Below are 19,200 nucleotides of genomic sequence, written 5' to 3'. Positions count from 1 at the left end.
GCCACGCGCTCCGCTCCTGAGTGCCGGCGGCAGTGCCGGGTATTAACATACGAGACTCGTCCGAGTTTCTCACATGTGTGATCCCGGCCTACGGGCTTGTATACGGACACAGGTGGGCGCTGTGGAAAAAAATGTCCAAATGCAGCTGGTTACTCCTTGTGGTTGCAGCCATTATAGAAAAATGTGAAGTGCTGATCTGCTTGTGATGATGGCAGACTGCTAGTTTTAAACATTTGCTCCAAATGAGCTCTGAATTTTGCTGGAGGCATTAGCGTGGCAGAAGGTGATTTATGGTACGGTACCACTTAATTCACATATGCTTCTATTACTTCTGTTTCTCCGGAATGAATGGACATCTGTTTCATTGGATGTAACTTTAGTGATTTGTTTCCAGGATTGTCCAATGGTTTAGAAAAGGCTTTCAATGTATAAATACAGGATGACTCTAATCCTGATGGCATTGTATCTTTGCGTGTCTTTCCGTAAAGTCACAGGAAGCAATAACACTGGACGGATGTGCCGCATTGTCCAAGTCTTAGGAAGTTACTACATCCTAATGGGAGGATTGTGTAGCTTAGTTAGGTGGCTGAAGAAACTTGTTCCACAGAACTGATCTGTAATGTAGTAGCTTCTGTTGTATATTAATCACCACAAAGTAATCCAGTAGGAATGAAGAGCTAGAGAAATGTTGTCAGATTAAAGAGATTGTCTCAACAAAGAAATCCCCCTTTCCTCTTGGCTCTTGATACCACTGGCAAGCAGCTCATTTTGAGAAGCTGCTACATTTCCCAGTAGTCTTTGTAACCAGAGTAAATTAAGTATTTCAAGGCTGCAATTCAGATGTTAAACATAGTTGGGTGAAGTCCACCAAAACAATTCTATGACTACTATATGTCCTAGTAGGACAAATGGACAGACCTAAGACAACATCTCAAAACAGTGGCGTAACGTGAAGCTTTTGGGCCCTGATGCTAAATGTCTAAAACAGCCCCCAACTACCTTGGGTCTTCAATAGTACTTCTCATATGTGTCAAAGGGATATTTTGGGCCCGTAGGCTCCAGGACCTTGGTGCGACTGCAGCCCCTACACCCACTGCGCTCCTGTCTGCGCTTACTTGATGGCAATGGTTTTGGTAATTTGAACTCCTACAATGAGCTTATCTGGGAAACATTTGATGGATAGTGTTAGTCTGGTACATTAAAGTACAAGCTAAGTTATTCAGATATATCTTCTTATTAGCTCTCAAAATGTCATTAACATCACAGTCATAGATTGTGCATCATTCAGCTAAACACCCTAATACCCATTTTATATGATATATTGATATGGGACATGGGGTGATTATTATATTTATTATTATGATTATCTTTCATGATAAGTACATATAATGAACCTAACACCATTTATCCAAACTCCAAATATTGTTTCTTAATATTGCCATCTCATCCAAAGATGATACTGTCCTTTGCAGTTCAAAAAGATTTATTTTTTTCCCAAGGCAACATAAAAGGGCTGTGAATATACATAGAACAGAGGGGTCTATGTTCCCAGAGGGCGGCCATCTGGACTTGTTTATTTGTGTTTTCAACTTTCTGCTCTGGGATTTTCACCGACCTGGGCATCCTAGAGACGAGGGGCCTCTTACAAAGCATGCTAGTGCTAGAATGTCTGCACAGAAAAGAAGCGAAAAGAGAGGGAAAATGTTTCTGTTTTTCTTTTTTTTTCCCCCCGTTTTACACACGAATGCATAAATCCGGACCCATTTTTCAGAATCATTGATTAACTTTCCAGATTGTATATTTACTTTTCCCCTTTCTATAGAGAAAGATCTAAGAATCTGAGAAAATACTAAATGGAAGTCTGTGAAAAAAGTAGTGGAACGCATAAGTTGTAGGAAATAAGGCTTCTATATAGATTTGTGTAGTAGCAGAGGATATACCGGTAGTAAATATGATTGTAAATCAATGGTAATAACGAGAAATACTAACACACTGGATATTTTGTTGGACACTATAGAGAAACCTTTCTAAATGCAATTATATGCTTTAAAATCACAATTATAATTATATTTGTCTTATCTGAAAGTGTAAAAGAGCGAAACAGAACTGTGAATAAGTGCGATTTATAATGTGATGTAGCTTACCTTCCAAGGAGAAGTCCAGTAAGACATACTCATACGCTAAGTCGTTTTTTGTTTCTACTTGTGGCCTTTTTAATGTTGAGAAGATTTTTCCAGGACTGCTGTCATCGGAATCCTCTAGCTTCCTAAGTCCACACCCCATGGCAAAACTTGCTTTCGGCAAACTTGGGCAAACAAAAAACTAAAGCTGACCACTCTGAAGGAAAACTCTGAAATATATATATCTACTCATATTTCATCCTTGAATGCAGCAGATTCTGACAATCTTCTCTGCTCATTTTCAGAAGCATGGCTTTGCCTTATTTCCCATGCAGACTCTGTGGGAGAGCTCTTGGGTTCAGCTACACAGACATTCAAAGAGTTTAGAGACGACTTTTCATGCCACGTCAAATTACAGCCAGCCCCCTAGCCTTTTTCTTTGCAGCAGACACCAATAGCTCTTTGTCCTCCCCTGTGTCCTCCCCTTTTGGCTGGTATTTGGAAAGGCAATTAAGAGCTGACATATAAGGGAGAAGACCTTCTCTGCAGTTCTTCAGCTTTACGCCTGTGAAGACGCCTTTACCTAAAAAATTAAGCAAGTAAATTATAATTCAAACATTCAGTTATACAAAATCATTCTGGAAATATGATCTAATTTATTCGTTCACATTATTTTTGTCTGGGGAAAAATGCTACAAAAGTATTAAAAAGCAAATGTAACATATTGAAAACACATTATTAAATGATAACATATTTATACTCCAAAATCTTCTCAGGAAAAGAATCAACTTCAAAATAAAAACAAGACTTCACACTATGTTAAAAGAAAAAGTACAATGGTGCTTTAAAGTTTGAGAACTTACCAGAATTGTCCATATTTCTACATAACTTCAACTAAAGCTACATCAGATTTTCAAGAATACTGTGAAATCAGATAAAAAGAACCAAATCAATCTGTCACGGGTGTGTCAGGTGAAACAGACTGTCGTTCTGCATCTGGCTGCAGAAGGTGTCTGTGTTTTGGCATTACAGACACCTCCTTAATCCTTCTGTCTCTTGGACCCAGTGACATCCTCACTCCGGCTCTAGTTGATACACCTGGACCTGGGTGTTTATAAATCCCCAGTCTGCTGCAGTCTGTCGCCGGTGATATTCACATTTTTCCCTTATGAAGGCTTGGAGCTATAGAAGTCAAGTAACTTCCTCTCTGGAGCTGTTTGAGGACGTTTGATGTTACCTCGCTGAGTCTGCTCAACCTAAGTTTATTCCCCTTGTCTGTCTACCTTTCTGTCTTTAGTTTACAGTGGGGATTGACCAGTGCTCATCCCCACTTCCTCCCTATCCAGGGCCTAGCTCTAGAGAGATACACCCATGGTCAAAATTAGAGAACACCACACATAAAGGAAAACTAATAATAATAATAATACTAATAAACTTTATTGCTATAGCGCCGACATATTCCGCAGCACTTTACATTTCAGAGGGGACTTGTACAGACGATAGACATTACAGCATAACAATAATCACACAGACCATAACAGATACCGAGAGGAATGAGGGCCCTGCTCGCAAGCTTACAATCTATGAGGAAAAAAGGTAGACAAGAAAGGTGGGTGGTAACAATTACCCTGATTGTTTGGATCAGCCATAATGTTAAATATGTAACAGTACAAATACAGAGGGCTGATAGGTGCATAAAGCATGTGGGAACATGATATGGGGAACCTGGTTATGGTAAAACTTTTGACTGTGCCACACAGGGATAGTTTGGTCTACTGCCTCAACACATTAACCTATCTGAATAAATGCGTTTTCAGGGCACGCTTAAAATTGTAGTGATTAGGGACTAATCGTATTGACCTGGGAAGTGCATTCCAAAGAATTGGCGCAGCACGTGTAAAAGTCTTGGAGACGGAGTGGAAGGTTCTGATTATTGAGGATGCTTATCTAAGGTCATCAGCATAACGGAGGGCACGGGTAGGGTGGTAGACTGAAACGAAGGAGGAGATGTAGGGTGGTGCTGAGCCATAAAGAGCTTTGTGGGTGAGGGTAATAAGTTTGTACTGGATTTTGGAGTGCATGGGTAGCCAGTGTAAGGACTGTAAGGGGTTCGACTTACTATAACATGAGGGGCCGGGGTTGGGAGAGATATCTCCTGCGACTAGGAGAAGGAGGATAGAAAGAGTGAGCAGATGGTTAAGTGATTTGTGAGAGCGTCTCTTGTGTTGGATGGTACGAATGAATGGATCTGTGCTGTTTAGCAATGTGAAAAGAGCATAAGTGCTATACATAGGAGAGGAAAGAACAGAGGGGCCAATATGGATGGAGTGTAAAGAGTTAATGCAAAGGTGGTGGATGTCAGTGAATGCAGCAGCCAGGATATAAATTATACAAATACATGTGGTATATATTTGTGGTAATCAAAATGTACAGGGCACAGATTTATTAATTTGTCTTACCTGTCGCCAGCCCTGTCTAACTAACATGTTATAACTGACCATACTTTGCTAAATGTACTTCGATTAATTGTACATAAATGCCCCCCCCCAGGCTAGGTGTGAAGATATAGGCGGCCAGTTCTAAGATCTTACTTTTTTTTTCTCATTCGTTAGCAATCAAACTAACTTGAGCCAGCAGGACACAATAAGTGTAGTGAGCAGATAAACAAGTGTCCAGGCCTACATGGATCATAAACCACTTTGAAAAGTTACTTGACTTCATAGCATAAGGGGACAAGCAAAGTATTTGACAAACATAGATCATTAATAAAAAGCAACAAAACCTAAAGGTAGATACGGGGCTGAGGGCAGCCCATGTCCACCTCCTACTGACACTAAGCTAAAACTGATTAGCTTTCTGCCAGTTGGTGAATATATACTGCTGGGGAGGAGCTAACTTTTTTGTGCATAGTGTCAACCTCCTTATGGCAGCAGCATACACCCATGGGTTCCTGTGTCCCCCAATAAAGCGAGTTGATCACCAGAACAGACTTTTTGGCAATTATACTCTGAAATGTTCACCCACGGGCGGTCCCATTTCCCAGTTCAGCATCTTACAAGCCAAGTCATTAATTAATTCTTGCATATAACTTATCAATTCCTTACAGATATGTTCTTGTATATTAGCTAGGGGTGCCAGAAGACACAGGCAGTTAACAGTTGCAAGACACTAGCTCTGCTTACAACGTGGGCAGATGACCCATCAGCATCTCTCAGTTTATAATTGTGCTTCAGCCGATGGATTTCCTCTGTCCGCCGCTCCTGCTGATCACACAATTTACCAGCACTGGTCCTACTCTGTACTGAGTCACAACTTTAGGCCGGGGTCACACTAACCGACGCAAAATACGGTCAGTATTTTACATGCGTAATACGGAAGAATGGCCCCTAAACAGTGCTCCGTATGTCATCCGTAATCAAGGTGTGGTCGCGTAATTTGCGCATGTAAGCATCCGTATGTAATCCGTATGGCATCCGTATACCGAGATTTTCTCGCAGGCTTGCAAAATGGACATATAATGGAGCCCAATGACAGGGTTTATAACACAAACCAAAGAATAGATATAGACACATAGAATGCATATATATATATATATATATATACATATATGTATTCTATGTGTAAATATCTATTCATTCGTTTCTTTATTAAAACTGTCAGTGTGAGTTTACTGTATAGCGCACTGAATTGCCAGCTTTGCTAAAAGACACCTGGTGCATATTTCTCGCAGGTCACATGTGTGTTCCGTGTGTAATCCGTATTTTTTGCGCACCCATAGACTTGCATTGGCGTACTACGGGCGTTGTACGCTGACAATCGCAGCATGCTGCGATTGGCACAGAGCGTAGAATACGGATGAGAAATATACGGCTGGTGCGAGGGACCCCATAGAGAGTCATTGGTCCGTGTCTAATGCGTACTTTTAGCGCCTCTCACTCGGCCGTATTCCTCGCCAGTGTGACCCCGGCCTTATAATAAAATCTGCAGCTTTCAGGAAATACAAACATTTTAAAAAGATTCTCAAACTTGAAAACTGAACATTCAGAAATGAAGTAGTCGCCTCTTGAATGCACTTGTGCAAAGCGTCCGAGAGCAGCAGAGTCCATCTGGCTCAGAACGGTTTTACAACACAGCTCAACAACCGAGCCTTGACAGTCTTCTGTCACCACTTCCCTCGTTTGCTCCAGTCCTTTGGCGTGAAGTGCAGGCATTTGGAATCTATCTTCAAAATCCTCTTGAGGGCCAAAACACGTGTTGGGGAGGGGGCTGTCCAGACATGGTGCAGTGTAGCTTGTAAGTTATACCTTATACTTACCATACTCTTTGATGTCTAATGCTGTTTTCAGAAATTTTCCTGGTCCATGACATAAACTATGCATATACTGACACCTATTGGTGCTATTGGGTATTATTCCCATTATTCATGTGGTATATCTATGCAGTGACACATATGGTGTTCACTATTTTTTTTTTGCACTAATATTGCACTTTAATACCTATACATTTTGCACTTTATATACATTTTCCTACTTGTATAATTATGATGTACACCTAATTGACATACAATTTTCACTAATTTGTATGCACACTACTTATGAATATATATTTTATTTTGGTTTTTAAATTTTATTCACTTGATATTTTTGAGATTCATATATTTGTTAACACCATTTACTGCAATAATATGCCCTTATGAAATGGATAGTACTGCTCTCTTATGTATATTTTTATATTATAAAACACTGATGCTTTGCTACTTTTAAAATACCTCAAGTACCTTTATTTATAAAATAATAAAGTATATATATTTTTACATTCAGGACTTATGGTCAATGTTTCTTGTGTGTTGTGCCATGGTCAAAATTGTACTGTAGGTACCCCTAGCTTAATTTCAGAAAATGCCCCAATGGTCATAGAATTTACTTGAATCTAACAAAAGAATAATAAATAAAAAATCTATGAAATAAACAAATGAAAGTCAGACATTGCTTTTCAACCATGCTTCCACAGAATGTAAAAAAAATAAAGCTCATGAAACAGGCCTGGACAGAAATGATGGCACCCTTAACTTAAAATTTTGCTGTACAACCTTTTGCGGCAATCACTTCAATCAATCGATTCCTGTAACTGTCAATGAGACTTCTGCACCTCTCGACAGGTATTTTGGCCCACTCTTCAAGAGAAAACTGCTCCAGTTGTCTCGTGTTTGAAGGTTGCCTTTTCCAGATGGCATGTTTCAGCTCTTTCCAAAAATGTTCAATAGGATTTAGGTCAGGGCTCATAGAAGGACACTTCAGAATAGTCCAATGTTTTCCTCTCAGCCATTCTTGGGTGTTTTTATCTGTGTGTTTTGGGTCATTATCATGTTGCAAGACCCATGACCAGCGACTGAGACCAAGCTTTCTAACACTGGGCAGCACATTTCTCTCTAGAATCCCCTGATAGTTTTGAGATTTCATTGTACCCTGCACAGATTCTAGACACCCTGTGCCAGATGCAGCAAAGCAGCCCCAGAACATAACAGAGCCTCCTCCATGTTTCACAGTAGGGACAGTGTTCGTTTCTTAATGTGCTTCATTTTTCCATCTGTGAACATAGAGCTGATGTGCCTTGCCAAAAAGTTCAATTTTTGTCTCATCTGTCCATAAGACATTCTCCCAGAAGCTTTGTGGCTTGTCAACATGTTGTTTGGCAAATTCCAGTGTGGCTTTTTTATGATTTTTTTTCAACAATGGTGTCCTCCTTGATTGTCTCCCATGAAGTCCACTTTGGCTCATATAACGATGGATGGTGTGATCTGACCCTGATGTTCCTTGACCTTGAAGTTCTCCTTTAATCTGTTTAGAAGTTTTTCTGGGCTCTTTTGCAACCATTCATATTCTCTGTCTCATTGATTTGTCATCAATTTTCCTCCTGCGGCCTCGTTCAGGGAGGTTGGCTATAGTCCCATGGAGCTTACATTTCTGAATAATATGTGCAACTGTAGTCACAGGAACATCAAGCTGCTTGGAGATGGTCTTATAACTTTTACCTTAACATGTTTATCTATAATTTTCTTTCTAATCTCCTGAGACAACTCTTTCCTTCACTTCCTCTGGTCCATGTTGAGTGTGATACACATCATGTTACCAAACAGCACAGTGAGTATCTGTAGCCCTCTATACAGGCCCACTCACTGATTCCAAGATTGTAGACACCTGTGATGCTAATTAGTGGACACACCTTGATTTAACATGTCCATTTTGTCACATTATTTTCACGGGTACCTTCATTTCTGTCCAGGCCTATTTCATGATGTCACTGATGCTGCACAGCCTCCCAGCCTGAACTCGGCAGCATGGGAAAATGAACTGTCAAGAGTTCACCGCGGGTCAGGCTGGGAGGCTGCGCTGACTTCACTGATGCTGCTCCCAGCAGCTTCTCATTCATTCCTCAGTGATTTACAGTGGGGCGGTAGCATTAGCACTGCTCCCGGTTGTAAATTATTTAATACCCAGATATGGATTACGCCGTGGGACTGAACGGCGGACTGGTATGGCATATTGTTGTTTTTTATTTTTTATTTATTACAGGAGATTGTGGGCATCATTTGGATTAGCATAAGAATAAAGATTGAAAAACCGTGCGTTCGTTCATTAAAATACTTTATTCTGCCTGTGTGTGTTTATTTAACCCTTTACAAACTTTAGGATTAGTAATGGATAGGTGTCTTATTGACACCTCTCCATTACTAAGCCAGACTTAATATCTCTTTACAATACAAAGGTGACATTAACCCCCTATTACCCCATATGCCACCACTACAAGGGTCCGCCACCCATCCAGAGGTAATATGGTTAAAGATACCTGATTGATATGTGATTTTGATCTCTTGATTCAGTGAACCGCTGATTGAGGTAATAACCTCTGGGACATTGTTCATAAGCACCTTATGATAGCTGTATTGAATGGTCAGCAGATTACATACTTTGCTATATGATTTAGAGAACCGCTGCTGTTACACCACTATCCCTCTTTTGAGGTAATAACTTTTGTGACACTGTTCATATGCGCTGTATGATAGCTATAGTGAGCGATCAGCTGATCATTTGTTTTGCTATAATGGGAGATGCCACTTTCTAAATGGTGTATTTAGATATGTGACCGGGCAGTATATTGGACACACATTTATCTGATACAATGTCAGATATTCTAATTTTAGGTAGTTGCTTTACTTATTAGACGGTCACAATATCCTGTGTCCATTTCCTAAGGCCTCTTTCACACTTCCGTTTTTGACAATCAGTCAAGATCCGCCAATTTTGAAAAAAAATGGATCCGCCATTTTTCTTTGCGGATCCGTTTTTTTCCCCATTGACTTTCATTATTGGCGGATCCTGACTGATTGCCGTCCGTTGCATCCGTTTTTTTGAGGATCCACCACAATGTTAGTGTCCGTCAACATCCTCAAAGATTTCCAAATGGAGCTTGCAACGTTTTTTTGGCCGGCGGATCCTCCAGACACTGAATTAACCCCAAATTCTGTCTGGGTGCCGGACAAAAAAAAAATTCTCTCTCTCTCTTCCTCTACTCTCCTCTCTCTCTCAAAAATGTATTCCATAATTTTTATTCAACCATTCAAATACTACTATGGGGGTGGTGATGATATAATATATAGGATTAAGACATATTAATTGTGGTGTTCCATTGGTCAGCTCGTCCTCTTTTTTGCACTGTTGCACTTTTTGCGTGTTTTGCACATGCTCTCCACGAGTTTCCTTCTTCCTGTCCTATTTTTCCCAAATAAAGTATATTTTCTTAAGATTTGGGTCTGTTGGTCGTATATGTGGTTTTGCCACCCCCCCTCCCCGTTATTTTGCATATGTTCGACTTATCCATGTAAGTGTCCATGACTTCCAGCTAGCATGACTTGGTGATATAAAACATAAATCTGTTACGTATATAGGATGCAGCTGTTTACCATTTGCATTGTTTTAAGGCAGTGGGAAGAGAAAGGCTAAGGCTGGAGTCACACTAACCTGCGTAAAATACGGTCAGTATTTTACATGCGTAATACGGATGACAGACCCCTAAACAGTGCTCCGTATGTCATCCGTAATCAAGGTGTGGTCGCGTATTTTGCGCATGTCAGCATCCGTATGTAATCCGTATGGCATCCGTATGGTGAGATTTTCTCGCAGGCTTGCAAAATGGACATATAATGGAGCCCTATGACAGTTTTAATAAAGAAATGAAAGAATAGATATAGACACATAGAATGCATATATATATATATATACATACATATATGTATTCTATGTGTCTATATCTATTCTTTCATTTCTTTATTAAAACAGTCAGTGTGAGTTTACTGTATCGTGCACTGAATTGCCAGCTTTGCTAAAAGACACCAGGTGCGTATTTCTCGCAGGTCACATGTGTGGTCCGTGTGTAATCCGTATTTTTTGCGCACCCATAGACTTGCATTGGCGTATTACGGGCGTAGTACGCTGACAATCGCAGCATGCTGTGAGTGGCACGGAGAGTAGGATACTGAGGAGAAATATATGGCTGGTGCGAGTGACCCCATAGAGAATCATTGGTCCGTGTCTAATGCGTGCTTTCAGCGCCTCTCACTCTCCCGTATTCCTCGCCAGTGTGACTCCGGCCTAAGTGACTTTTCTGGGGTGGCTGGGAGCAGATGTTTTTAGCTGGGGAGGAGCAATAACCATGGTCCCTTTCTAGGCCATTAATATCTGCCTTCCGTCACTGGCTTTCCCTCTCTAGCGCAGAAAATTGTGTGGGAGCCCATGCCATTTTTTTCCGTGAAAACATTCTTTTATTAAATACATACAGGTCCCAAATTTTGCACACACATAGTACTAACATTATTAGTTACTGACATCTATAAATCTAACTGTTCTGCAATGGTTTACTGTATGTAAACCATGTCTCCTATTCTGTCGGATTCTACAATGATTTTACAGAAGCTGGCAAATGAATTAATGGCTATTCTGCTATCTCTCTATGAAACATATATATATATGTGTGTGTGTCACTGACATATATACGGTATACTGTACATACACCTATACTATGCATATATATCTATTCTATCTATTCTATTGTAAGCTGTCAGTGTGATTTTACTGTACACCGCACATGAATTGTCGGTTTTTCAAAGGACACCGGTGCGCATTTCTCGCAAGTCACACTGATGGTCTGTGCTGTGTGCGTGCTTTTCTCGCACCCACAGACTTGCACTGGCGAGTCTCGGCCGATATACGATTTCACATGCACGTATAAAACGGCCGAGAAAAAATACGGTCATGGGAGCTGCCCCATAGATTAACAGTGGTCTGAGGGCTATGCGATTTTTTTCTCTAGTTTGACGCGGGCCTAAGGCTATGTTCACACGTTGCATATTTGCTGCGGTTTTTTGTGCAGGTAAAACCTGCTTTCTTGGCAGTGAAGACTCTGCTTACAAAAAGCAGGTTTTTCTGCATTTTTGCTGCGCTTTTATTTTCTCTTGTGCATGCTGATAAAGTTTATTTCCCCCTCAAAAAACATGATGCAACTTCCTTTGGTTTTTGCACGAAAAACGCAGCAAAACCTGATGCCTGCATTTTTTGCTGCATTGTTGTCACATTGCTTTCTATGGGTGAAAAAAAACACTGCAAAATGCTGAAAGAAGTGACATGCTGATGTGTGAAAAAACACAGCAGTTTTCCAATTCAGTAGGAAAAAAAACAATATGTGTGCAGGAGATATTTGAAATCTCATAGCTTTTGCTGGTACTGTAAAAGGCAACTTACAATTTGCATAAAAAAGCAGCGAAAATGCAATGTGTGAACATAACCTAACTATGCCCATATTATATCCCGGTTACATGAGTTTTTGTGTTTATATTCTGTCAAATATGGAGCTTCAGTTTATTGTTTAGGTTTGAAATTTGTGTTCTATACTGTAGATTTGTCCCTGTATATGTTTTGATAACATCATTGTGGTACGGAGGGGGGCCCATATGTAATTCTCGCACTGGGGCCCTCTGCAGTCTGTGTCCGCCCCTGCGGGGGGAAGGACTTGCATATGGGGTTAGGGGAGTTTAGAGATAGGCTAAAGAGCATGTCACACTAAGAGATATCGCTAGCAATATCGCTATAACTAGTGACGTTATAGCGATATTGCTAGCGATATCTCTGTGTGTGATACTTACCTACGACCGGCTCCCCCGCTGGTTATCGCTGATCGCGCGAGAACGTTCAGGACTGTTTCTCGTCGTCAGTTTCCTGCGGTGCTTCCTGCTGTGACGACGAGCGACGCGTGGAGCCGGGCGGGAGGACGCAGGATCGCCGTGTCTGACAGGTAAGTAGCGACCCCCGTCCCCAGCGATGTCGCTGGTGAGATCTGCCTGTGTGGCAGCTCACTAGCGACCACTTAGCGATGTACCAGCGATCCTGACAGCGTCATATCGCTGGTCGGGATCGCTGGTACATCGCTAAGTGTGACAGTACCTTTAGGCTGTGGTTATGAGGTGCCCCATCCCTTGCTCCCTACTGTTAGGACCTTCCTCTCCCTTTTCCCATCCTGTTGTTGGTGTTTGTTGTGTTGTCCGCTGGACTTACCCGTGTCAGTCGTGATATTATTACCAACCTGTACTATTTTGCTTTTGCTCACCTGATCCAGACCCTCACAAATAAGGTTACCGAGTTGGGGAGTCAGGTGGTGCAGCAGTTTCAGCAACTGTCGGGATTCTTAGTCTTGGCTCATGTCCAGGCTCACCCAGAACCCAAAATATCTCTCCCTGACAAGTTCTCTGAAGGGAGAGATACATTTTTGGTCTTTTAAGAAAGCCTGTAAGATATATTTCAGGCTTCGCCCTTGTTCCTCAGGGAGTGAGGAACAGCGTGTGGGGATTATAATGTCCCTTCTCAAGGGTGATTCCCAATCCTGGGCTTTCTCCCTGCTGACCGCTTCACCATCTTTGCGGTCAGTGGACAAGTTTTTCGTGGCATTAGCACGTGTATATGTGGATCCTGATGTTGTCTCCCTGGCTGAGTCTCAACTCCGTAAGATCAAGCAGGGAGACCGGCCGACAGAGGAGTACTGCTTAGAGTTTCGGAGATGGGCCACTGACACGCAGTGAAATGACCGTGCTCTTAGGAGTCATTTGTGTCAGGGTCTGTCAGCTAGGCTACAGGATACTCTGGTGCAGTTTGCCTCTCCTGGGTCGTTGGAGGACACCATGGCCCTTGCTATCCGGGTGGATAGACGCCTCAGGGAAAGACATACCAGGAGTATGGCCGCCACAGTGGCTTTGCCTTCCTCCAGGGAGGGTAATGCCAGGCTTGGAGGCAATGAAGGGTCTCTCTCGCAGGTAACCTATACATGCAACACAGTTCCACTCCAGACCAGCAGGGGGGACTCTGAACCGGAATTAAGGGGAGGAGTGCTCTCTGAGGGCTAAAAGGAAGGAGTGGTCAATTAGTGTGAGGAGAGTAAAGTGTGCAGACATGGGGAAGAAGCGCAGAGATCGAGCAGAGAGGAAAGGCTCATCTTCAGTGAGAGTGCATGAACTGGAGCCTGGTCTCCACAGTTGTATGGATACTAATGGTCCTGCAGCAGACACCAGAGGAATAGGAGGCTGTAAATGCACTACCCCCATCTAAGACTCGGAGGCACAACAGCACGGAGTGAGCCAAGAGAGGAATAGCGGCTACAGCAGTCTGCCATACGAGGAGTGAGAATAGAAGAGAATTAGGAGGAACTTCAGTGTAACTCAGTACTACGAGTACTTCACTCAAGTAAGCGCTAGTAAGGAGACTGCACAGCCAATCTGCTGAGAGAGAATTCCTGAGTTGCTTCCAGGCTAGCCTGCTCCGGTACCATCTGTAATCAGGACCATGGACTGCATTTGTCAAGTAAAGGTACAGAAACTGCACCCCGTTGTGTCTTGTCTGCTTCCTACCCTTCCGGCACTGCTACATCCCCATGCCAACCACATCTACCCTGCCCTGGGACTGCAGCTTCACCTGTGGGGAGCTTTTACATCTTTGCTGCAGCATACCATCAGTCCCAGTGGATCTGCATGCAGCGTCGGCTTAACATCTCCCTTGCCGAGCACCACAGGTGGCGTCACGAACTATTCATTTAATCAATTCCCCCATTACTTGGGCGCCCAGGGCCACGGACCGGGTCCCCGCTGCTGTGACACATCCCGCTGATACCGGCCCGGTACCGAGTACCCCACAGCTATGGGAGGGCGACCCATACCCCTGTTGTTCTTTCTAGGGAGGAGGACACACTGGTGCAGACGGATGAAGCCATGCAGGTTGGAAGGGCTTCCTCTCAAACTAGGTTGCCTGCGGTTCGCCATGTGGCAGGGGCACGTTTTTTCTGTGTCTGATCAATTCATCAATATCTGCCCAGCTTGCCACAAAGAATGTACTCCATCGCAAAAGCCACGGTCCCATGGTTGTGTGGAGGGAGACAACCAGGGTGTGTATATTTCTTTCACCTTTATGCCTCAGTTTATTATTACGGCTGAAGTGGTGGTTGGTGGGGAAGCTGAGAGTATACTGGTTCTTGTGGATAGTGAAGCTGGAGTCAATTTGGTGGAGTCTCACTTTGCTCAAACACACGGTCAGATCGGTAGGTCGCTGGCGAGACCCATTTGCATTCATGCGATTGACTTTGTCCCTCTCAGCCAGAGGAGTTTATAACTAGTTGTAGACAATATTAAACTGCGCATAGTGACTCTTCATGAAGAGTCCCTGTCGTGCTACATCTTAAAGGGTATGCCAACTCCCATCATCTTAGGCCTTCCCTGGCTGAAGAGACACAATCCAGTTAGAGATTGGCAGTCTGGGGAAGTAGTGAGTTGGGACCAGTCTTGTAAAGACTTTTGCCTGGGAGCTACGATCTCTTCTCTCCTTCTTGACTCTACCCCTTCATCGTCGGTGGAGGCTGTTAAGGTACCACCAGGGAATAGGGGCAGGATTCATCCCTCAACACAAGTAAACCCTGAGTCTCGGGCCCTCTCAGGAGGAGGGATCAGGGGAGTGTGGTGGTTCCCCCTGAATGTAGTGAGGGTATGAGTTTGGTGACATGGGGGAACGCCTCTGTTGTCTGTTCCTCAAGGAAATTACCATCTGTTGGAAAATGTACGCATGGAAATAAGCGCTCAGGTATTGACCTGTGTGTGAATGAGTGCATGTGGTTGTCTACTAAAAATATCAAGTGGAAGTATGCATCTGGGACCTGGAGTTCTAGGGTGATCGGGCCATATAGGGTGTCGGCCGTTTTCAGCCCTAGGACCTTCTAGTTGGTGTTACCCCAAGTAATGCAGGTACAGAACATATTCCACAGGTCGTCGCTCTGGAGATTTGTTGCGCCTCCAGACCTACGTTATTTCCTTCACCATTGGGCTGCATTTGCTGTAAACTTGAGGATCAGGTGACTGTGGAGGTGAATCCTAGTTGGTTGAGGCATTCTCACCATACATAATTTCTGGTGACGTCCGATCCCGAGACCCCCTCATTGAAAGGGGGTTACTGTCACAATTCATTTTTGGTTTTGTGGCAGCTCTGGTTCTGCTATAATTTAAATTTGTCTTTTTTCCTTTTTGGGCCAGCAAGAGTTATTGTCAGTTTCCTTGCTGGCAGTTGTTTTGTTGCTGGTCAGCTGATGTGGGTGGTGACCACTCCTACCATTCTTTAAATAGGCATATGACGCCGCATTGCCAGTCCACTATCGGATTATGTTTCACCAACCAGGGTAAACCCAGTACAACTGGAGTGGGGAGACCCTCCAGGACATAATAAGGAATTACCTCATAATGAAAAGACCACACCCTCAGTCTTATGTTATGTACAATCTGCGTCAATGCACTCTGTGCAAGTGGTGCTGAGTGTATGGCATAAATAGGAATGGACTTAGCTAAGGTAGAGCAAGCAAGCCCATGAGTTCTAGCAAACTCAGAATCAGCCATGTTGACACCAGCTCCACTGTCTACAAACGCAGAAATTCTCTCAGTCCTGCTATCTAACACCATCTCTGCTGTCAGGACAAATCGAGAATAACAGGTTGAAGATGAACATACCCCTTGATTATCAAACTCCAGACTCCAAGGGTCAATCTAGTCTCTTTTTGTTTAGGAATCAAAGGACAGGTCCCAATAAAATGTTCCTACTTCCCACAAAAAACACTTGCACTTTTCTTGCAAATGTCAAGGGAGACATATGACTCAGAAACACCTCTTAACTGCATAGGTTCCTCTAACTCCACAAGTATTGGGTTCACCCCCGGACCGTCCCATGGGCACAGGAGTATTGTCCTGGAAAGATAGCTCAGGAGAAGGTGGTCTTAACCATCTATCCCACAGGCGTCTATCCATCTGTATAGCCAATGACATGTTAGCTTCCAATGACTCTGGGGTTTCACACACTGCCAAAGAATCTTTTAACCTTTCAGTAAGACCTTGAAAAAATTGGCTTCTAAGAGCCGGGTCATTCCATTTGGTACCAGTTACCAAATGGAATGACCCCGGGAAGGGGATGGAGTAAGCGCTAGTCAGCCCCCACTACAACTAAAGACAGAGAGGGTGAACAAATGAGGGGATACACTTAGCTTGAGAAGACCACAAAGATATCATGCTAGTGTAAGGAGGTTGACCGGACCGTGTGTACCTGCATGCCAGGTCCGGAACTAAAAAGGCTGCATCCTCCGTTTCCGGGGGGAAGCCTGAGAGAGGTGGACCTTCCCCTGCTGCAGGAGGGAAGTAGAAGAGAGACTGAGCTCCCTGCTTACTCAGGAGAGCCGGGAAAGTGCACGCAGCAGCAGGGGGATAAAAGGGAGAAGGGCGCCAAAAAAGTCAGTCTGGCGCCGACGCAGAGCAGTGCAGAGGACAGCGCAGAAAGCAGTGTGGAGAGCAGCGCGCTCTGCTTCCCCCACCAGAAAGTACTGGTGTGGCGATGGGCTGGCTAGAAGCCCCCGTCGCCTGCAGAGTGGAGCTGTGCCAGCAGAGTGGAGCTGTGCCAGCAGAGCGGAGCTGTACAGAGCCGTGCCAGCAGAGCAGAGCTAAGCCGAGTGCCGTACCCAGCGTGATAGTGAGTAGCGCACACACTCTGAGTGACCGCATACTTGACAGACCTCTGCATACAGGTCCACTGTCAGCTCCCTGCTACCATCGACGCTAGGAGGTGACCCTAGTGAAGGCAGGGACTGCACTGTGAGTGCAACGCACAGAGAGAGAGAGGCAGACGGCTAGGACAGAGCCTCGCTACCAAGGACTTGTGTACACCGTGGAGCGAAGTACCGTTACGGCGGTTCCCACACTAGACTCAGTACCGTGTTAGATACGTTGGAGCATGGGAAATCTTCCTGCCTCCCAGAGACCACTGAGATGTCCTGCACTGCTGTTGTCGGTGCCACCATTGGAACCCTGAGGAGCTCCACCAAAGAAGACTACAGACTGATAAGTTTCACCTATTTATTACTGAACTTTTGTTCATCCCTGAGCAACCCTGCCACTCTCCCAGTCTGCCCCATTCCTTATCACCTTACAATCCTTCACTTCCTGCGTGGAGTACATTTCCCTGTAAATAAACCTGTTTAACCCTTGCTCTGCCTGTGTCCTGTCGCTGCATCCCGCATTTTTGCTCGTAACCTTACACATGGCGTAGTCGGCAGAATGTAGTCTATGGGCGCAGGGGTGGCAGACCGAGCAGTTGGGGGTGTTCCAAGGGCCAATATACTACTGGGGAAAATTTTGAGTAATCTCCCCAAGTTCACAGGAAGCTGGACTGAGAGGATCAGGGGATGATGAACCACAACCTCCCCAGTAGCATGGAGACCCCATGGCCTAGAAGGATTACGTCTGCATTTATTTAAGCTTATTCAAAGAGAGAGGAGACTGTGACGTAATACATGAACGTGCTACAGGAGCTACACACTGCAATTCTTAAGAAAGACGGCATAGGCATAGGACCTACTGACAGAGTTCTGAGAGACCAGTTAGTGACAGACCTGAGAGATGCGCTGCTTGGGCAGGCTTTGCGTGAGCGCCTGAGAGATAACCCGTGCATGACTTTTGCAGACATCGGAGCAGAGGCGCGCATAGGTGAGTGGGAGCAGGGGATTGCAGCCTTGACAGGGATGGTCCGGAATTGCGGAGTACCCAGCCCAAACGAGGAAGAGCCGGCGTGGTCCCGCAAATTACGGCAGGGAATACAGAAAGTATGGGAAAAAGTTGAAAAGCTGGAGGAAGCTCTTACAGCTGTCTTGGAGTGCTGAGCCATACCCCAAGGTGACTCACAGCAAAACATAAAGGAAGTTAGGGGAGAGGTGCTGAGCATCGGAAGTACCCCAGTAGTCGCCCTGAAGTTTGTTCCAGAACGTGGAGTGAAGAGCATTCGTGGATGGGATGCGTTACCCGCAGAGGCCAACATTCCAGACTGAAGACCCACCAGACAGACGCAGATGAGGGTGTTGGACGTGTGGAAGAATGGGACACCTGTCCAGAAGTTGCACTACTCGAGATAGACAATGGGGAATGTTCGCTAATCCCTCTGAAGGTCCTGTCAATTGGAGAGAAAGTCGTCCCTGGGAGAAGTGGTACAGCGAAAAGAGTGGAGCCGCACCCAGTCAGAGCCATGCCGATGGACGCCGAGAAGAGATGGAGAAGGTGTCGGCTGTCCACGGCGATATTTCTGTGCTGTCCAGACATGTGGAGGCGAGTCTGGTGACACTCCAAACTGAATCCATGAGTGCAGTCCGTGAAGGACAACCCGAAAGAGAAGAAGAGGTGTCTAATCGCATGGTCCATTGAAGCCTGTCATGTCCGGAGATCTTGACCGGTTGGAAGAAGCAAAGCAGCTGGGTGAGGCAGAGTGTGTGGCTGAAAAGCAATGGGAAGTGATACCAGCAGTACCCAGCGCGGATGATGAAGGGTCCGGTCTGCATGGTCTTAATTAATCAGATTCCGGTTCTGACAGGAGTGCGCCTGTCAAAGAGAAGAGAGCTATACAGAAGAATTACCAGTGCTAAGTCCACAGACTCAGGAGCCAGAGCAAGAAGTCCCTAAGGTTTCCCATGAAGACAA

General features: G+C 44.4%; 1 protein-coding gene across 2 annotated transcripts in view; it reads right to left on the bottom strand.

Moving 5' to 3' along the window:
- The window catches only part of RFTN2 (raftlin family member 2), a 208,054-nt gene extending 205,544 nt beyond the window's left edge, over positions 1 to 2,510 (bottom strand). For both annotated transcript variants that reach the window (XM_073546706.1, XM_073546707.1), the window contains exon 1: positions 2,145 to 2,510. In XM_073546706.1, the coding sequence (XP_073402807.1) occupies positions 2,145 to 2,283 (139 nt within the window). In that variant the 5' untranslated portion in view covers positions 2,284 to 2,510. The remainder of the gene's footprint in view (positions 1 to 2,144) is intronic.
- Positions 2,511 to 19,200: the final 16,690 nt, after the last annotated feature.

The sequence above is a fragment of the Dendrobates tinctorius genome, unplaced genomic scaffold (assembly GCF_039654945.1).
Source record: "Dendrobates tinctorius isolate UK_male_01 unplaced genomic scaffold, ASM3965494v1 ptg000150l, whole genome shotgun sequence".
Classification (NCBI taxonomy): Eukaryota; Metazoa; Chordata; class Amphibia; order Anura; family Dendrobatidae; genus Dendrobates; species Dendrobates tinctorius.
The sequence above is the reverse complement of the archived record's forward strand: the minus strand, read 5'-3'. Positions and strand labels throughout refer to the sequence as shown.